The sequence below is a fragment of the Geospiza fortis genome, unplaced genomic scaffold, assembly GCF_000277835.1.
Source record: "Geospiza fortis unplaced genomic scaffold, GeoFor_1.0 scaffold130, whole genome shotgun sequence".
NCBI lineage: Eukaryota > Metazoa > Chordata > Aves > Passeriformes > Thraupidae > Geospiza > Geospiza fortis.
Genome location: NW_005054300.1, coordinates 8,996,164 through 9,010,589, shown reverse-complemented (window position 1 = coordinate 9,010,589; position 14,426 = coordinate 8,996,164). Strand labels below are relative to the sequence as shown.

Below are 14,426 nucleotides of genomic sequence, written 5' to 3'. Positions count from 1 at the left end.
CAGCGAGGAGGGCGGAGGTGCCTGCCCGGCCGCCCGGCGCTCCCCGTGCCTGAGCAGCATCCCCGGGTGCCCCCGGGGCAGGACACCTGCGCCTCGGCACCGCCCGTCCTTCCAGGGGCCCGACAGCAGCCACTGCTGCTCCTTCACACACCCATCACCATCCGTCATCTTCGAGCATTGTCTAAACATATCCAGCCTTATACAGATGGGCTTTCATGCGTGCAGCGTTACCATCACGGCTTCCTGCAAACCTGTGTCATGTTCATGCTCTGCGGCAACTGATTTGCAGGCACTGCATTGCACAGCTGTAATTTCCCGGAGAAGCGTGTCTGTGGTCAGGGGATGTGTGACCGGGCTTGCGAAAACTTGGACCAAATTCAATCCTTTAAAATAAATATTCTGTTACTCTGCCCATTACTGTGGAGTAATATCCACAGAATAATACAGAAAGCTGTTACTAAATACGCAGTGATAGAGCAAGAGGGTGTCCAGAACAGAAACGTTTCTGTTTATTTAGAAAGCATTAAGATTTTAATTGAAAAATAATGGAAGTTTTCATAGCATCCCCGTGTTTTGATATGTGGATATGTCACTAAATACAGAGATACTATATGATCCTTTGCATGCCTGGCTGTCATTTCTTAAAACTGTTTGATTTTTAAAAACTTGGGTGGGAGAATTATTGGTCAGTGATTCACTTGAGTTTTTTGTCAGATTAATTACAGATTACTCTTCTCTGCTAAGGGAAAAACCAAATTATCAAATGCCACAATTACTGCTGTCAAACATAGTAATTATATGCTAACCTAGGCTAAATGGGAACCAGTATAAAATAGGATATGTAAAGGGACCCTGCAATTTATTATGGTATACTTAATTTACCTTATTTTAAAAAAGGAAAACTGCATTTCAGGCAATTGTTTGGCTGACCTAATGCTTCCAGGGGGAATTCTTTGTCAGTATGTATCCATTTCAGCTCCAAGGAAATATCCAGATTTGAATTTTCTCTCATAAAATGTGTAGATATGTTTGAAGACATTTCTTATTCTTCTGTATGTACAGATCACTCCAGTAACCAAAGACCTTTTATTAAATACGAATGCATTTGTTGTTCCCAGCCCATTTCCGGACATGTTTTCCAAGGAGCTTCTGCATTTGTTGCTATGCAGTGCAGCTCTTCCTGAGAGCAGTCAGCCCAGATACAGCTTGCTCTGAAGTGAAAGCAGCAGAGCTGTAGAAAGATTTCTGAATTTGCAGTGCCCGGCAAGTTACAGAGATGGCTGCAGAAAGGCTTTGCATAATTGTTCTCTTACTCTGATTTAAGCACTTTGCTGCATGTACTTTATTTAATAGGCATTTGTGTCAAACCATAGCATATAGATGCAAATAAATTAGTAAAACATAAAGAAACTAGGGCAAACTTCTGCATTTCAGAAGGAAGATGCCTGCATTTTCCCTCATGTACCAAGCAGAGTACAAAGGAAAACAGATGCCTGGAACAGAAGCAGAGACAAGAAACCCATAGATACTTAGCAGCATAGTAAAACATTAGTCTCCACATTTGGTTTTGGCATTGCAGTAACCTTTCAAACACTTTTTTTCCCCTGTAACTACCTACAACCTTTATTTTCCATAAAATACATGGATTTGTGTAGATACCTTTATCTTTTTCCTTCTCAATCCACTGCATCTTTTCATCACCTGTCAAATATCTGGTTGCTAGAATCTTGAAAGCTACTCAGAGCATTCAAGATTCTGACTATTCTGCTTCAGCACACCTGGGGAAAAGCTAAGCTTCACTTTCTTTTTCCCAGTAATTTCATCACAGATCAAATGAGTGCTGGACCAAATAAATGGAAGGCACAACAGCAGTGGGCAGCACTCCTTTAGGAGCTGCACTAACCTTTATCTTGAGCTCTGAAACAGCTCCAACAGCCCCTCCACAGACACACACAAACACACAAGCACTCAAACATACACTTAAGACACAAGGCGGGGGTGTGGGGGTGGGGGGTGTGTTTTTGTGTGACACAGGCTCTCCAAATTTTTCTAGAAACCAGAAGTTCTAATATGTAAGACTGGTTTGTTGGGTTTTTTAAAGGAGGCAAGAGCGGAAGGGGGAAAGGAGAGAAAAGAAGGGAAGAAGAAAATTAGGGAAAATAACAGTTATCGGGTACTATCATCTCTGCCGCCATGCTGAGGGTTGTGGTTTCTTCTTCCTGTCACCAGATCTAGTTTGAGTAATTTTTGTAAGTTGGGTAACACACTTTTAGACCTTTCTTTTTCTTCCCTGGTCTGCAGCTTCAGGTTACATCTGAATTTACTATATACAGTGCCATTTATTTATGTTATGACCTATTTCTTGGTTCTCTTTGTTACTCCCAAAGTCAAGCTACAGAGCTGGGTCTGCATTTTTAATTTTTTTAAACTAAGCATCAATGAATTGTTTGTTCATAGATGCTCCAGACCCCAGGCCATTCCCATCTCTGTTGCCATGTGTGTCGCCTGTAGCAGGCATTGCTCTTGCCAGCATCAGGCTGTAAGCTTTGCAATGGCTTTGCATGGCCTGGGGACCAAGGCTTGCTCAGTTTGACCTTGTCCTGACCTGTCTTCAGTTTTGTTTTGCTTGGCACACCTGTGACAGCAGTTTCTCAAACTGACTGCCTCTGTCTAATGTGATTTGTGAAAGGATAGTCGTGGGTTTATGTAGAGAGCAGCAACAAACATTTCCTGTAGATGGGATACTTAGTACTCTTAGACAATGGCAAAGTGCAGAAAAACACAGACCTGGTAGAGCAGCAGAGACCTGATGGTGTGGAGGCACAGGATGAAGGAGCGCAGAGAGGGGAGATAAGGGTTTGTTTGTGTGTGTGTTACATGGGCGACACAACACCAATAAAACAGGAGCCTACAGCATGGCACTGAATTGTGCAAAGATGCATCAGCAGAGGCACCAGGGGCAAATGACCCTTGCCTAGCCTATGCAGGACAACCAGGTCAGCCCCCACTAGCCTGAAATATTCTCTTTATCGTGGATGTCTCTGCCTTTGAACACAGTAAACGCTGGGAGCCTTAGGAGCTGTTGCCACATTCTCCGCAACACAAAGTAATGCATGGCACAGAGCCAGGCTGAAACGGTGCAGCTTAGAGACTCAGTTTCATTTCCTCAGCTGCAGGCTGACTATTCTGCTTCCGCACACCAGGGGAAAAGATAAGCTTCACTTTCTTTTTCACAGTAATTTCGTCACAGATCATGAGTGCTGGACCAAATAAATGGAAGCCACAACAGCAGTGGGCAGCACTCCTTTAGCTTTGGGGCAATCTGAAGATAAGTGAGCAGAGAAGGAAAACCATGAGGTAAGAAAGCAATCCAGTCTCTGAAAGATGCTTTTTTTCTCTATGCCACGGGAAAATAATGCTTATTATTTACATAAATGTAAGCAGTGAGGGACTTTGAGCATCTAAAAACAGAAAATATTTTACAGACTATTTAGAGAAGAACCAAAATAAAATAAGGATGCTCCTGAATGTTGTCATGTTACTGCTTCTCTAATGAGGTTAAGTCTCTGTGAGTAGAACAGAAAAGTCAGAAATTTTTGTGCATGCAGTGTGGGGATGAAATCCAGGCTGTAGCAGGGGCAGCTGGTGCCCAGCCAAAGAGGTATAATCTGTCTCTCAAACCTGTGTTTGTGATTCCTCCTTGATTTGCCTCCTCATAATTTTGCAGTCTTTCCACTCAGTCCTTTTTTTACCCAAAAGATTTGATTGTGCAGTTGAGCAGTAGCACATGCTGTGCCCCACAGGCTCTTAGACCTGCTAGGAGTTGCAGCAGGGACAGCAAGGAAGTATTTTTAAGAAAGGAAGATTTGACTGAGGAGCCTCAGTAATAGAATTGTGTGTCAATCCTTCTTTAATTAAGGGAAAGCACAGTGTAGACTAAAATGTCATCTCTGTGTTGTAAAAATGTCCCCTTGATTGTGTGACAAAGGCCAGTTTGTGCACCTACTCAGGGACACAGGTAGGCAATGGCAGCAGGGGAACCCCAAATAACACCCTGCCCTGGTGGCACCACGTTTGGGAAGAAAAAGCTGTTGAATGATGGAGAGAGATTGTCCTGATTTCATCTGGTATAGAGTTAATTTCTTCTCAGTAGCTGGTAGAGTGTTTTGGTTTCATTATGCCAATGTGTATAGCACACTCACCATTTGTTTGTAGTTGTGTTTATCCTAGTCAAGGACTTTTTTGTGTCGCATGCTTTGCCAGTGAGGAGGTGCACAAAAAAGCTGGAGAGAGCACACCTGGGGCAGGTGATCCGAACTGGCCAAAGGGATATTCCACACCAGAGAACATCATGCCCAGTATATAAACTGAGGGAGTCACCTGGAAGGGGGCTGGTTTGTTGTATTAAACACGTTTACAACAATACATATACAGTAATATATTATACAACTATACTTATGCATTACAGTAATACCTTATACCAGTTACATTACACCAGCATCTATCTCTATTTGTCGAGGCGGCCATAACTCAAAGTGAATACCTTAAATGTCCCAAACCAAATTCCTCATTGCTTGTTGTTGGCTCACCTATTCCCAGGTGTCTTGATTAGATAATCAGGTCTAGACCTCTATGTGGCTTCCACCTGCCACTCTCAGCTTCACCAACGCCGCCTCCCCCACTCCGTCCCAGTGGGTCACAGTAGCCCTAAACACTTTACACTAATACTTATACATTAAACATTAGAACCATACTTATATATTACAGTGAGCATTACAACAACGGAGTCCAGCCCCTCCAGGGGCTTTTCCTGAAGCCCCCAGCCAGGAGCATCTGCAGCTAATCCAGCAGCGAGCCAATGAAGGATATTGCTGCCAGACTGCCACAGAGCCCTGGCATGTCCAAAGCTTCTCCAACCCTCTCCTGGGGTCTACCCTCGTGGGGTCAATCTTCCTCTGGAATTATTCATCCCCTCCAGGGGCACTCACCATCTTCTCCTCCTGCAGTCTTTTCCTGAGCAGCCTTCTCCTGCTTCTTGCAGTCTTCCTCTGCAGTCATCTTCTGGGCAGCCTTCTGACTCTTTGTCCGGCTCCACCCTTTTATGGCCCTGGTTCTCACGTACAGGTGTCAACACAGCTGCATCTCATTGGGGAATACTGTGCCCCCTTACAAGTCTCCCTACACTGGTTGGGGTGCAGGGACAGAGTATGGCATCAGACAGCAGATAGTGAGCAATTGTATTGTGCACCACTTGTTTTTCTTTGAGTTTTATTTTTTCCTTTTGTCATAATTATTAATGTTTACTATTACTATGTTTTATTTTGTTTAAGTTATTAGAAATTATTAAATTCTGATCTTAACCTACCATTTTTACTTTTGATTCTCCTCCCTGTTCCACCAGTGGGGGACAGGGGGAGATGAGTGAGCAGCAGCATCATGCTTAGCTGCCAGCTAGGCTCAAACCACACCAGGGATACAGGAGTGTTAAGGACCAGTAGTATGTCACCAGGGTCTGGCTAATAAGGGTGTGTGAGTGTGTGTGCCTAGGGATGAGGCACCTGGAGGGAGAGAGAAGCTCCCTGACCAGCCACTGGACATCCAGAGGCAGCATCTGAGGGGCCACAGGGTTAGTGAGTGAATGTGTGCTTTGCACCAGCAAGTGGAATGGGGTTACATACTCATTGGGTTGTACATCCAAGTGCCAGCAACTGGAGAGGCTGGTGAGATCTGGGACCCAATTCCTGGATACATTAACCATATAATCAGTATAACCATTACATAAGAATTGTGCTATGATCTAACATACAAGGATTTAAAAATGCAGGAAATCCAAAATTAAATTTATAATATAAACCATAACATGTACAAAGGTTTAGGAAATTGAGTAAATCACATTATTTATAGTTTAAGGGAATTTTAAGTGATGACATCTTTTGGGTAGGCTTCAGCAATTGTTCCCAGCACAGGAAGTATGTTCTGAGGCCCAAGGGTGTGCCAGCTTTACTACAGAGACCGGCCCTCCATTTTAACATCCACAGGAACATCTGTTTCTGTGTAAGAGGTGCCATCATACACTGGCAAGAAGAATTACTAAAATCACTATTCAGCACTTTGGACCTAGGTCTCCCTACAGCTTTGGCTTGTTTGAAGTATTGTGGACCAAGTGAGGTATTGCCTGCCTTTAAAGTACATCATGACAGGCTTAAAAATAAGAATAGCAAAAAGTAAATGGGGTGTAAACAACTTTTTTCTTTGATTTCTTCTAGTACCATTTCCAAGGATTCCTTGAAGACTTCCCTGTTGCAGTTAGAATGTCATTTTACATGGACTTTGCTGAAGGAGCATGTAAGTCTTGAGGCCCTAGAGGAAACAATACTTGATCATATCAAGTTTTTGGCACAATATGAGATTAGAGATTATAATTTACTCTCCTATGTAAATTACCTAAAGAATTCAAATGAGGAAGCCCTGAGAAGTCTCAAAAAAGCTGAAGAAGCTATTCAAAAACGTCATCCAGATGAAATTGACAGGAGAAGTCTTGTTACCTGGGGGAACTATGCCTGGGTCTATTACCACATGGAGAGATATGAAGAAGCTCAAACTTATGTAAGCAAAGTGGAAAACAGCTGCAAAAAGCTGTCAAGTACTGCTCATGGGAAGATTGAGCTTCCAGAGATCTACGCTGAGCAAGGATGGGCATTATTACGTTTTGGGAGGACTTACTTTGAGAGGGCAATGAATTGCTTTGAGAATGCTCTGAGGAGTGAGCCCAATAACTCAGATTTTAGTGCTGGCTATGCAACAGCAATGTATCGCTTGGAAGGTAACATTCAGAGGTATGGTGGGGAGATGAAGCCATGCCTCGAGGCCCTGAAGCGGGCAGTGGAACTGAACCCAACAGACACTACCGTTCTGGCATTGCTTGCATTAGAGCTTCAGCGATTAAATCGAGCTAATGAAGGGGAGAGGTACATTGAAGAAGGACTGCAGAAAACACCTGACTTTCCTGTTTTCCTGCGACATGCTGCTAATTTTTACAGAAAGAAAGGAGAAGTGAACAAGGCATTGGAGATTTTGAAAAAGGCCCTAGCACTGACGCCGAAGTCTGTCGTTCTGCATCACCAACTAGGCCTCTGCTACAGATCCAAGGTTCTTCAGCTGAAAAAGACAAGATACCCACCTAGAGAGGCAATGGAGAATCTCATTGAGCTTGCCATTTTTCATTTTAAAACAGTGATTGACAAAAAGCCAGTATTTTTTTCTGCCTATTGTGACCTAGCAAGCACATATGCAATAGTCAAGAGGTATGAAGAAGCAGAAGAGATGTATCAGAAAGTGCTTCAGAGAAATGATCTAGCCTGTGATGAAAAACAAGAAGTCTACTTCAGTTATGGCCATTTTCAGCAATTTCACATGAAATCAGAATCAAAAGCCATTAAATATTACATAGAATGTCTGAAACTGGAAATAGATTCCTATCCAAGAAAAAGGTCCAGTGAAGCTGTGGAGACATTATTGAAACAGAAAATTGAGAGTGATTTAGGAGATGCCACCGATATTGGTACACTTGGACTCGTTCATAAACTAAATGGGAAGAAACAAGAAGCAATTGAATGCTATGAGGAAGCCATTGCTTTGGATCCTAACAACGAAGAATATCTGAATGCATTAACTGAGCTACGACTTTCCATCTAAAGCTAAAGCTCACAAAAATCCTGTGTACCAAAAAATCCCCCAAACCAAGAAGGTTTCAACAGACTTTCAAAACCTTTTTTGTTGTTTGTTTTTCTTTTGAAGGTAGACATTATGACCAAATGGAACACAGGTGGCATCGCTTTCTGCTCATAATGTAGAAACTGCAGACAACAATTGTTGATTTGTTCATTCACTAACAGAGAGCATGCTTGGCTAACTATATAATACATAAAATCTATATTTATAGCTAATCTTAGTCTTCAATGCTAACATGAGTATAAATGTTGGATTTAAGTGATAGTCTGTAGAACACAGAACTTCTATGCTGAAATCAGATATTACCTTCTACTGAGAAAATGATAAGGGATCATACAGTAGTATTTTGTCTGTATACTTGAAGGCATTCTTATACACAAATACAATTTCTGAAGCTTTTTTAAGTATTTCAAAAATATCTTTTGTAGACGAAACTTTTGTTGAAGGCTTGTTCAGTTTACTGCCTTGTATGCTGTTTAATTATGAAAAACTAACACTGTTTAGCTAGTCCACTGGAAATCTTACAAAATGTGTACTATTGTTGTGAACTACTAAAGTCTGTTGAATCTATTGACTCTTGCTTCTGGGTATCTTTCTGATGACCGGCCTTCATGTTAGTAGATTAAGTAAAGTGAAATAGCCATTCCAAAAAGTAAGAAGGATAATGTTTTGGTAGGATATGAAAGGCTGAGGAGCCTTTCATATTTATTTTCCTTGACCTCTCAGTATAACTGGCTCCAGGGGCATTGCATAAAATAAACTGTGTACAAAACAACATCTGTCTAGTTTACCCAAAACACCCTATCAGGAACCACATCATCTGGAGAGGAAGGAAGGACACTCTTTGAGATGCCAAATAGATGGCTATAGCCATGCTTGTCAAAAAAGCCAGGGATAGCAAACACACACAAGAAAGGACCTGAACTGGAGATGGAGGGGACAGCACAGCCAGAGCAGAGTTGGGTGAGTGCCACAGAGCAGGGAAGGGAGCACAAGGGGCAGGTGGAAAAAGGGGTGGGTGCCTGAAGCAGCGCACTTCAACAAGTCCCAGAGAGCAACCCGCGCTTTCGGGGCCTGGAGCACACTTGCAGAAAAGCTAATGAAGAAAGGCAAAGGACAGGTCTTTGCTTGGAGATCCAAAGGCTATTTACTGCTTCCAAGAAGGTCCACAAACAGAGACAGAAGAAGGTGGAGGGTACAGGGTTAAATATGGGGGGGGAACAGGGAAAAGTGGTGCAGGGGAGGGGCAGCAAACTAGGGGAACCAATGGGATAACAGGGGCAGAACACTGCAGCAAACTGGGGCCAATAGGAATTCAGAAATGGGAGAACATTCTAGGGGATGTACATATATGGTGATCAGGGGCTGAATAGGGGCGGAACAACTGGGAGAGCCAATGAAACTGGAAATATTAACATGTGCCTGCAGAGGCCCCTGGGAGGGAGGCTTTTCTCACCCTAACATAGAGGGATGTTTCCCCTCACTTGTTTCTGCTCCTCACAGGTTAAGGTGCTGTCACTTCAGTGGCAGGACTTTGAGCCTCCGCAGGTGCCCATAGGGTCTACATAGTTGGAAGAAAGCACTGAAATGCCAAAAGTCTTCAGCTGTCCAACCAAATTTTGCTATTGTTTGTAGTATCCTTTTCTAATTTCCCAGTAGTGTCCCTGTGTTTGATAGAGCATAGTACTCAGGGAAAACTAATGCTCTACTTCCAAAATGCTTCTGAGCCCTAGCCACTAGTGTAGCATGAAGCAAACTGGTGACAGAGCCCATCAAGAAGGATGTGCACTTTAGTTTCTAGCCATCCTGGAGTGTTCCTGCACCCACAACAGCACCCCCATACAGACAGGATGACAAGCCATGAAGGAGTGCAAAACACCAATGCCAGATCACAAAATAACAATAAACCTCTTCCTTCTCAGCTCTCCAGAGAACCTTTCATAACACGAGCAAAAGCAATGAAGTGTACATAATTGCAAACACCCTCTTCTAAGAACCAGCTGGACCAAAATCCACCCTTGTTTCCCAGCCACTTGCTAGATCCTCTGTTACATACAAAGGCAATCCTGCCTAGGGAAGGAGTGGTGAGGAGGGAGAAGAGGGGGACTGGGAACAGTTCTGGCAGACCACTCCTGAAAGCTGGCTGCAAGAGCAGTGGGAGCAAAGTCAGGAACTGGTGACACGACATTGGTGTGCCCAGCTATGGGGACAAAAGTGTCTGTTAGACAGCCTCACTGCCTTTGTGAATCTTGAGGACTTCTAAGCTCACCATCAGTGCTGTCTAAACTCCACTGAGGGCATGGAGGGTGGAGGGCTGCACAGAAGAATTTGAGGAAGACATGGTGCTAGCCATGGTGACACATCCATTCTCCCCTCTACACTGCCACCAGGATATCTCCTGAAAAAAGAACCTTGAAGAAATAAGGATAAGGTATAAATTATTTTGGAAAAAAAAAAGTGAGCCTGAATTTTTATGAAGAGTCATAGCAGCTTGATCTGCACAGTGAAGAAACTGTGAGACATAGTAATGCAAAAAGTGTATTTATTGTGCCTCACCTCCTTTGTACTCTGCAGGACAGCTCTGGACCACAGATGCCTGGGGATGCTCCCAGGTATCCAGCCTTCTGGATTTTGCCTGTCTTGTAAATGAGGAAAAACGTTATTTCCCACAGGGTGGTGCTGCTGCATTGCCTGGCATGCCGACAAGGGGAGCAAGTTGAGTTGGAGCTTCGGGAGTTAGAGAAAATGAAACATACATTTTTGAGAAATATGTGGGGTTTTGGGGCAAAACTAGAACTGCACAGAGGCTGAACACACCAGTCAATTAATTCACACCAAGTATGAATATATCACTGAAGCTGATGCTGGCTGTGTAGAGGACAAATGACTGAAAATTACACTTCAGGAAGTATCAATTTATGACTCAAAAGTACCTTCTAAAGTATATAGAAAATTTTACTGAAATACACCAGAATAATCACTAAGAAGAAGGTATTATTTATTGAGGCAAACCCCACTAAGGACTTTGCCATGCTGACCAAGAAGTAGTGTTACAGTTTAAGATAAACAAGCTCTTCCTTCTCACATAAATTTGTAACACTTTACAAAGCAATAATGTTTGGCAGTATAAAATACATTCACCATATAGTAACACAGCCTTTGTCTTTCCAGAGATAAATTATTATCCAAGCTGATAGGAATGTTTCAAGAATATTTTTTCTGAAAAAAGAGTAATTTTTCAACAGAAGGTACTTGACTTTTCCAATGTTGTTTTCATACAACTTTCCAAGGTACAATTTGTTAAATGTTCCAGATTATCACTACAATATAAAGAATTTCAAAATAATTATTATTTCCCCATTTCAAATCCCGTGGAATGGAGATACATGGGATAACTTCAGCAGCTGTGAGCAGTTTCACCTACTTACACTGAACTTCCATCCACTGCACAGAACAGAGCATAATCCCAGGTAGGATCCATGTGAGGTAGGATCTGTTGGACAGATGTTACCTCAAGCCAAGTCCCACCACGCTGTCCTGGGGAGCCAGACAGTCTCAGCAGTGCAGTGCTCCAGCTGAGCTCATACCCATCAACGCTTGTGTCCATCAGGGCTGGTGGGAACATAGAATTACAGGATAGTTAAGGGTGGAAAAGACCCCTAAATCCTCAAACGTGCAGTGTTCATCTGACAAATTGTTCACAGCAAGCTCTGGTATCTTGATTTATTCCCATACTTAGCCATGCCAGGAAATGTCTGCCATGGAGGACAGCCTGAATATTATCATCTCTGAATAAAATTATTGCCAATACCATAAATCATTCTTTAAAAATATTGTGAGCCAGAGATTTCTGTAATGCATTGCGTGAAATATTTCACATGGCAGGATGAAGGTGATCTGTTCAGCCTGGGTTCTGTGGAGCAGAAGTTTGGCCTGAGGCTTCACCAGCCTGGATTGCATTCCCATTTCTTCCACTTGCAGGTCATTTCTGGCTACACTTCTTTCCTTCTGTTTCTTAGTGGGGGCATTCATGACAGGGCTGATATTTCACAGTGTGCTTTATGCACAGAAGTCTTTATTGCAGTATATAAGCTTTTCTCCATTGACTTAAGTCAGAGCAGAGACAGTATTGGAAAGCCCTGAAAGAATTTTACCATTTTCTACAAAAGGTCTATGGATAAAACCAGTTGAATGTTTGCTGCTAAATAAGATATTTAAAACAATAAGTAGTGCTTAAAAAACATAAAGGGAAAAGCATATGAAAAAAATCTTGAAATAATAAGAAAATGCTAATAACATATTACACAGTATAATTTACTATGATAAAAATGCATATAGCATTATTCCAACAGGCTTTTACAATATGCAGTTCCATGATGTGTTGTGATGTGATAAACAAAGTAATTAAATTTTTGTAAATTTATTTACAGTGGTAATTTATAACTTGTTCCAAAAAATTGTAATTTTGATTTACCACACTATTCCCTACTTTTTAAAATATTAAAATATTGTATTAAGATCTAAAACATTATCTTCATCAGTACTAATTAATAAAACAAATTAGGTTTTTCCAAATGTGCATATTTTTCCTAACTCATTAAGAAACACCCATGGATAATTTTGGGTTTTTTTAATGAATATATGTTAAATACTAAACTGGGGCCCAAGAGTCAATTTTCATGCTGAGCTGAGGAAAACTTATGTCATTGACTTTAAGAAGATTTTGCACTGCTCTTGCTTATTCTGTGGTCTGTGCACATAGATCATGCTACTGGCTCTGACTACATTCCTGAAGCAGGACAGCAAGAAAGGCTTCATTTTAACACAAATGATTTTAATATGTTGTATTTAAAATACACTTGGATAACAAAACTACTTGATACACATGCTATTCATATATATGCGTGTCTGTATATATAAAATACATTATACTCCTATGGCTGTACTCTTGGTCTAAATCAAATTGATAAACATCAGTCTATGTTGCTTTCACTTCCAAGGCACAGAGTGGAAAAGGACACCACGAGCAGCCATTGAACACACTGCAGAATAACAAAACTACTAGTTCAGTGTAAGTGAGAATTATTTAGACTCTGATCAATTTGTTAATGAACAGAATACAGCTCGATACAGTATTAAAACACTGAAACTATTTGTATTGTGGAATGTGAATTTTTCCATTGCTGACAATGTGTTCACTCTGGAAATGTAGAAAATCACAGTATTTATTAGACCATCACATCAGTAAGTTACTCCATGAGCTACATTCACTCCCTAGCTCCTGTGATGCAGCCAACTGGAGTATATTCCTCCCACAAGCAGCAGGAAACTGTCTGCAAGTCACAGCTCTTGTGTTCTGGCCATCAAGGAGAAGTGACCTGACAACTCTTCAGATTGCCAAATGAGCAATTGGCACCACCTGAAGATGCAGTTTCTGGGTCTGAAAAGAGACAGACTTGCCACTGCAATACACAGAAACAATTCTGCCATCATCCTCTCCGTTATCAGCCTGTGGGGTGGGCAATCTCTCAGCCATCTGGTTGCATAGACTCTAAAGTTCTCTAATAGGTGCTGATTTTACAAGAGGAAGAGGCTCTGTGTTTAAAAATAAAGGAGCCTCTCTGGTCTCTTGGGCTGCCTTTGGGCTTCTTCCAACTAATGCACTTAAAGCACATTTGTCTATCAGCATGCCTGGTCCCATGGTACAAATTTACTCCTCTTCAGATAAGTAGAGCCACCACAACACATTTTCCACCCTCCAAGAGAAGGATCAGCTGAAAGATCATACCCTGAATGCCAATGTTTAGAAGTTCAAATTTTAAAGGTATTCAGAAGAAAAAAGGAAAAAAGTAAAATTTGCTATAGAGCATGTGGGAAAGCAGGTCTAAAACCATATTTGAAATTAAATTGAAATGTATGTACAAAGTTCAGGCACATTGTAAAAATTACAGCTGCTCCAGAGATACTTCAGCATAAATCAGTTTCCTGCCAGATTTTCTTAAAAAAAAAAAAAAAACCAACCAAAAACAAAACAAAAGCTAAACAAACAGGTGACTTTGACATTTGAAACACTCATTTGCAAAGAGTTTCATGCAGACTGATAAATGCAGAGATTTTTTCATGGTGTGTATAATTAGTCCATTGAAACACACTAGACCACAAAATGAAAAAGCTTGGGTCATTAATAGTATTTTTAAATGTAAATGTTATTGTTCAGTTTTGGTGACTGATCCCTGTGGAGTCAACACTGCATTTCAAATTAATCTGTGAACACTTGTATCTACAAACTCTATTTTCAGTCTAGCTTTCTTCCATTACTGCATTAACTTAGTATTACTGTTGCTGTATGTAGATTTAAGCCAACTAAAACATGACAGAACAATCTAATTGAGAGGTCTTGTTTCACAGGAGAAGTATATTCAACAGTGTAACACCACTGAGCCACATCTGTCTCAGGTTGTGCCAGCACTTGTCACCTGTTGCTGAAGCTGTTTGTATCCACAGCCAAAAATTCAACATCCCTTTGGTCTAATTCTGCTGTGACAGAATAAGCTATTGCTCCATTTGTCCAGATGTGCTGTTTCAAGGCTGTGTTACCAGTGAGGGATGGCAAATGTGTCCTTTTGACTTTCTTTGCTAGTCTTGCAAAGCACAATAGTGCTGAACTAAATATCATAGAAAATCCACACAGGAGA

At 41.5% G+C, this 14,426-nt stretch overlaps 2 protein-coding genes across 2 annotated transcripts in view; one reads left to right on the top strand and one right to left on the bottom strand.

Moving 5' to 3' along the window:
• Positions 1 to 3,352: 3,352 nt before the first annotated feature.
• Positions 3,353 to 7,695, top strand: LOC115948522 (interferon-induced protein with tetratricopeptide repeats 5-like). The gene is made up of 2 exons (XM_031061643.1): positions 3,353 to 3,357; positions 6,267 to 7,695. Exons 1-2 carry the CDS (start codon positions 3,353 to 3,355, stop codon positions 7,693 to 7,695), a joined length of 1,434 nt encoding a protein of 477 aa, XP_030917503.1.
• A 4,703-nt stretch (positions 7,696 to 12,398) lies between these two features.
• Positions 12,399 to 14,426, bottom strand: part of SLC16A12 (solute carrier family 16 member 12) — a 16,672-nt gene continuing 14,644 nt past the window's right edge. Inside the window, exon 6 of the mRNA XM_005416464.2 lies at positions 12,399 to 14,426. This exon is cut by the window's right edge and continues 18 nt beyond it. Coding sequence (XP_005416521.1) covers positions 14,204 to 14,426 — 223 coding nt within the window. The 3' untranslated portion in view covers positions 12,399 to 14,203.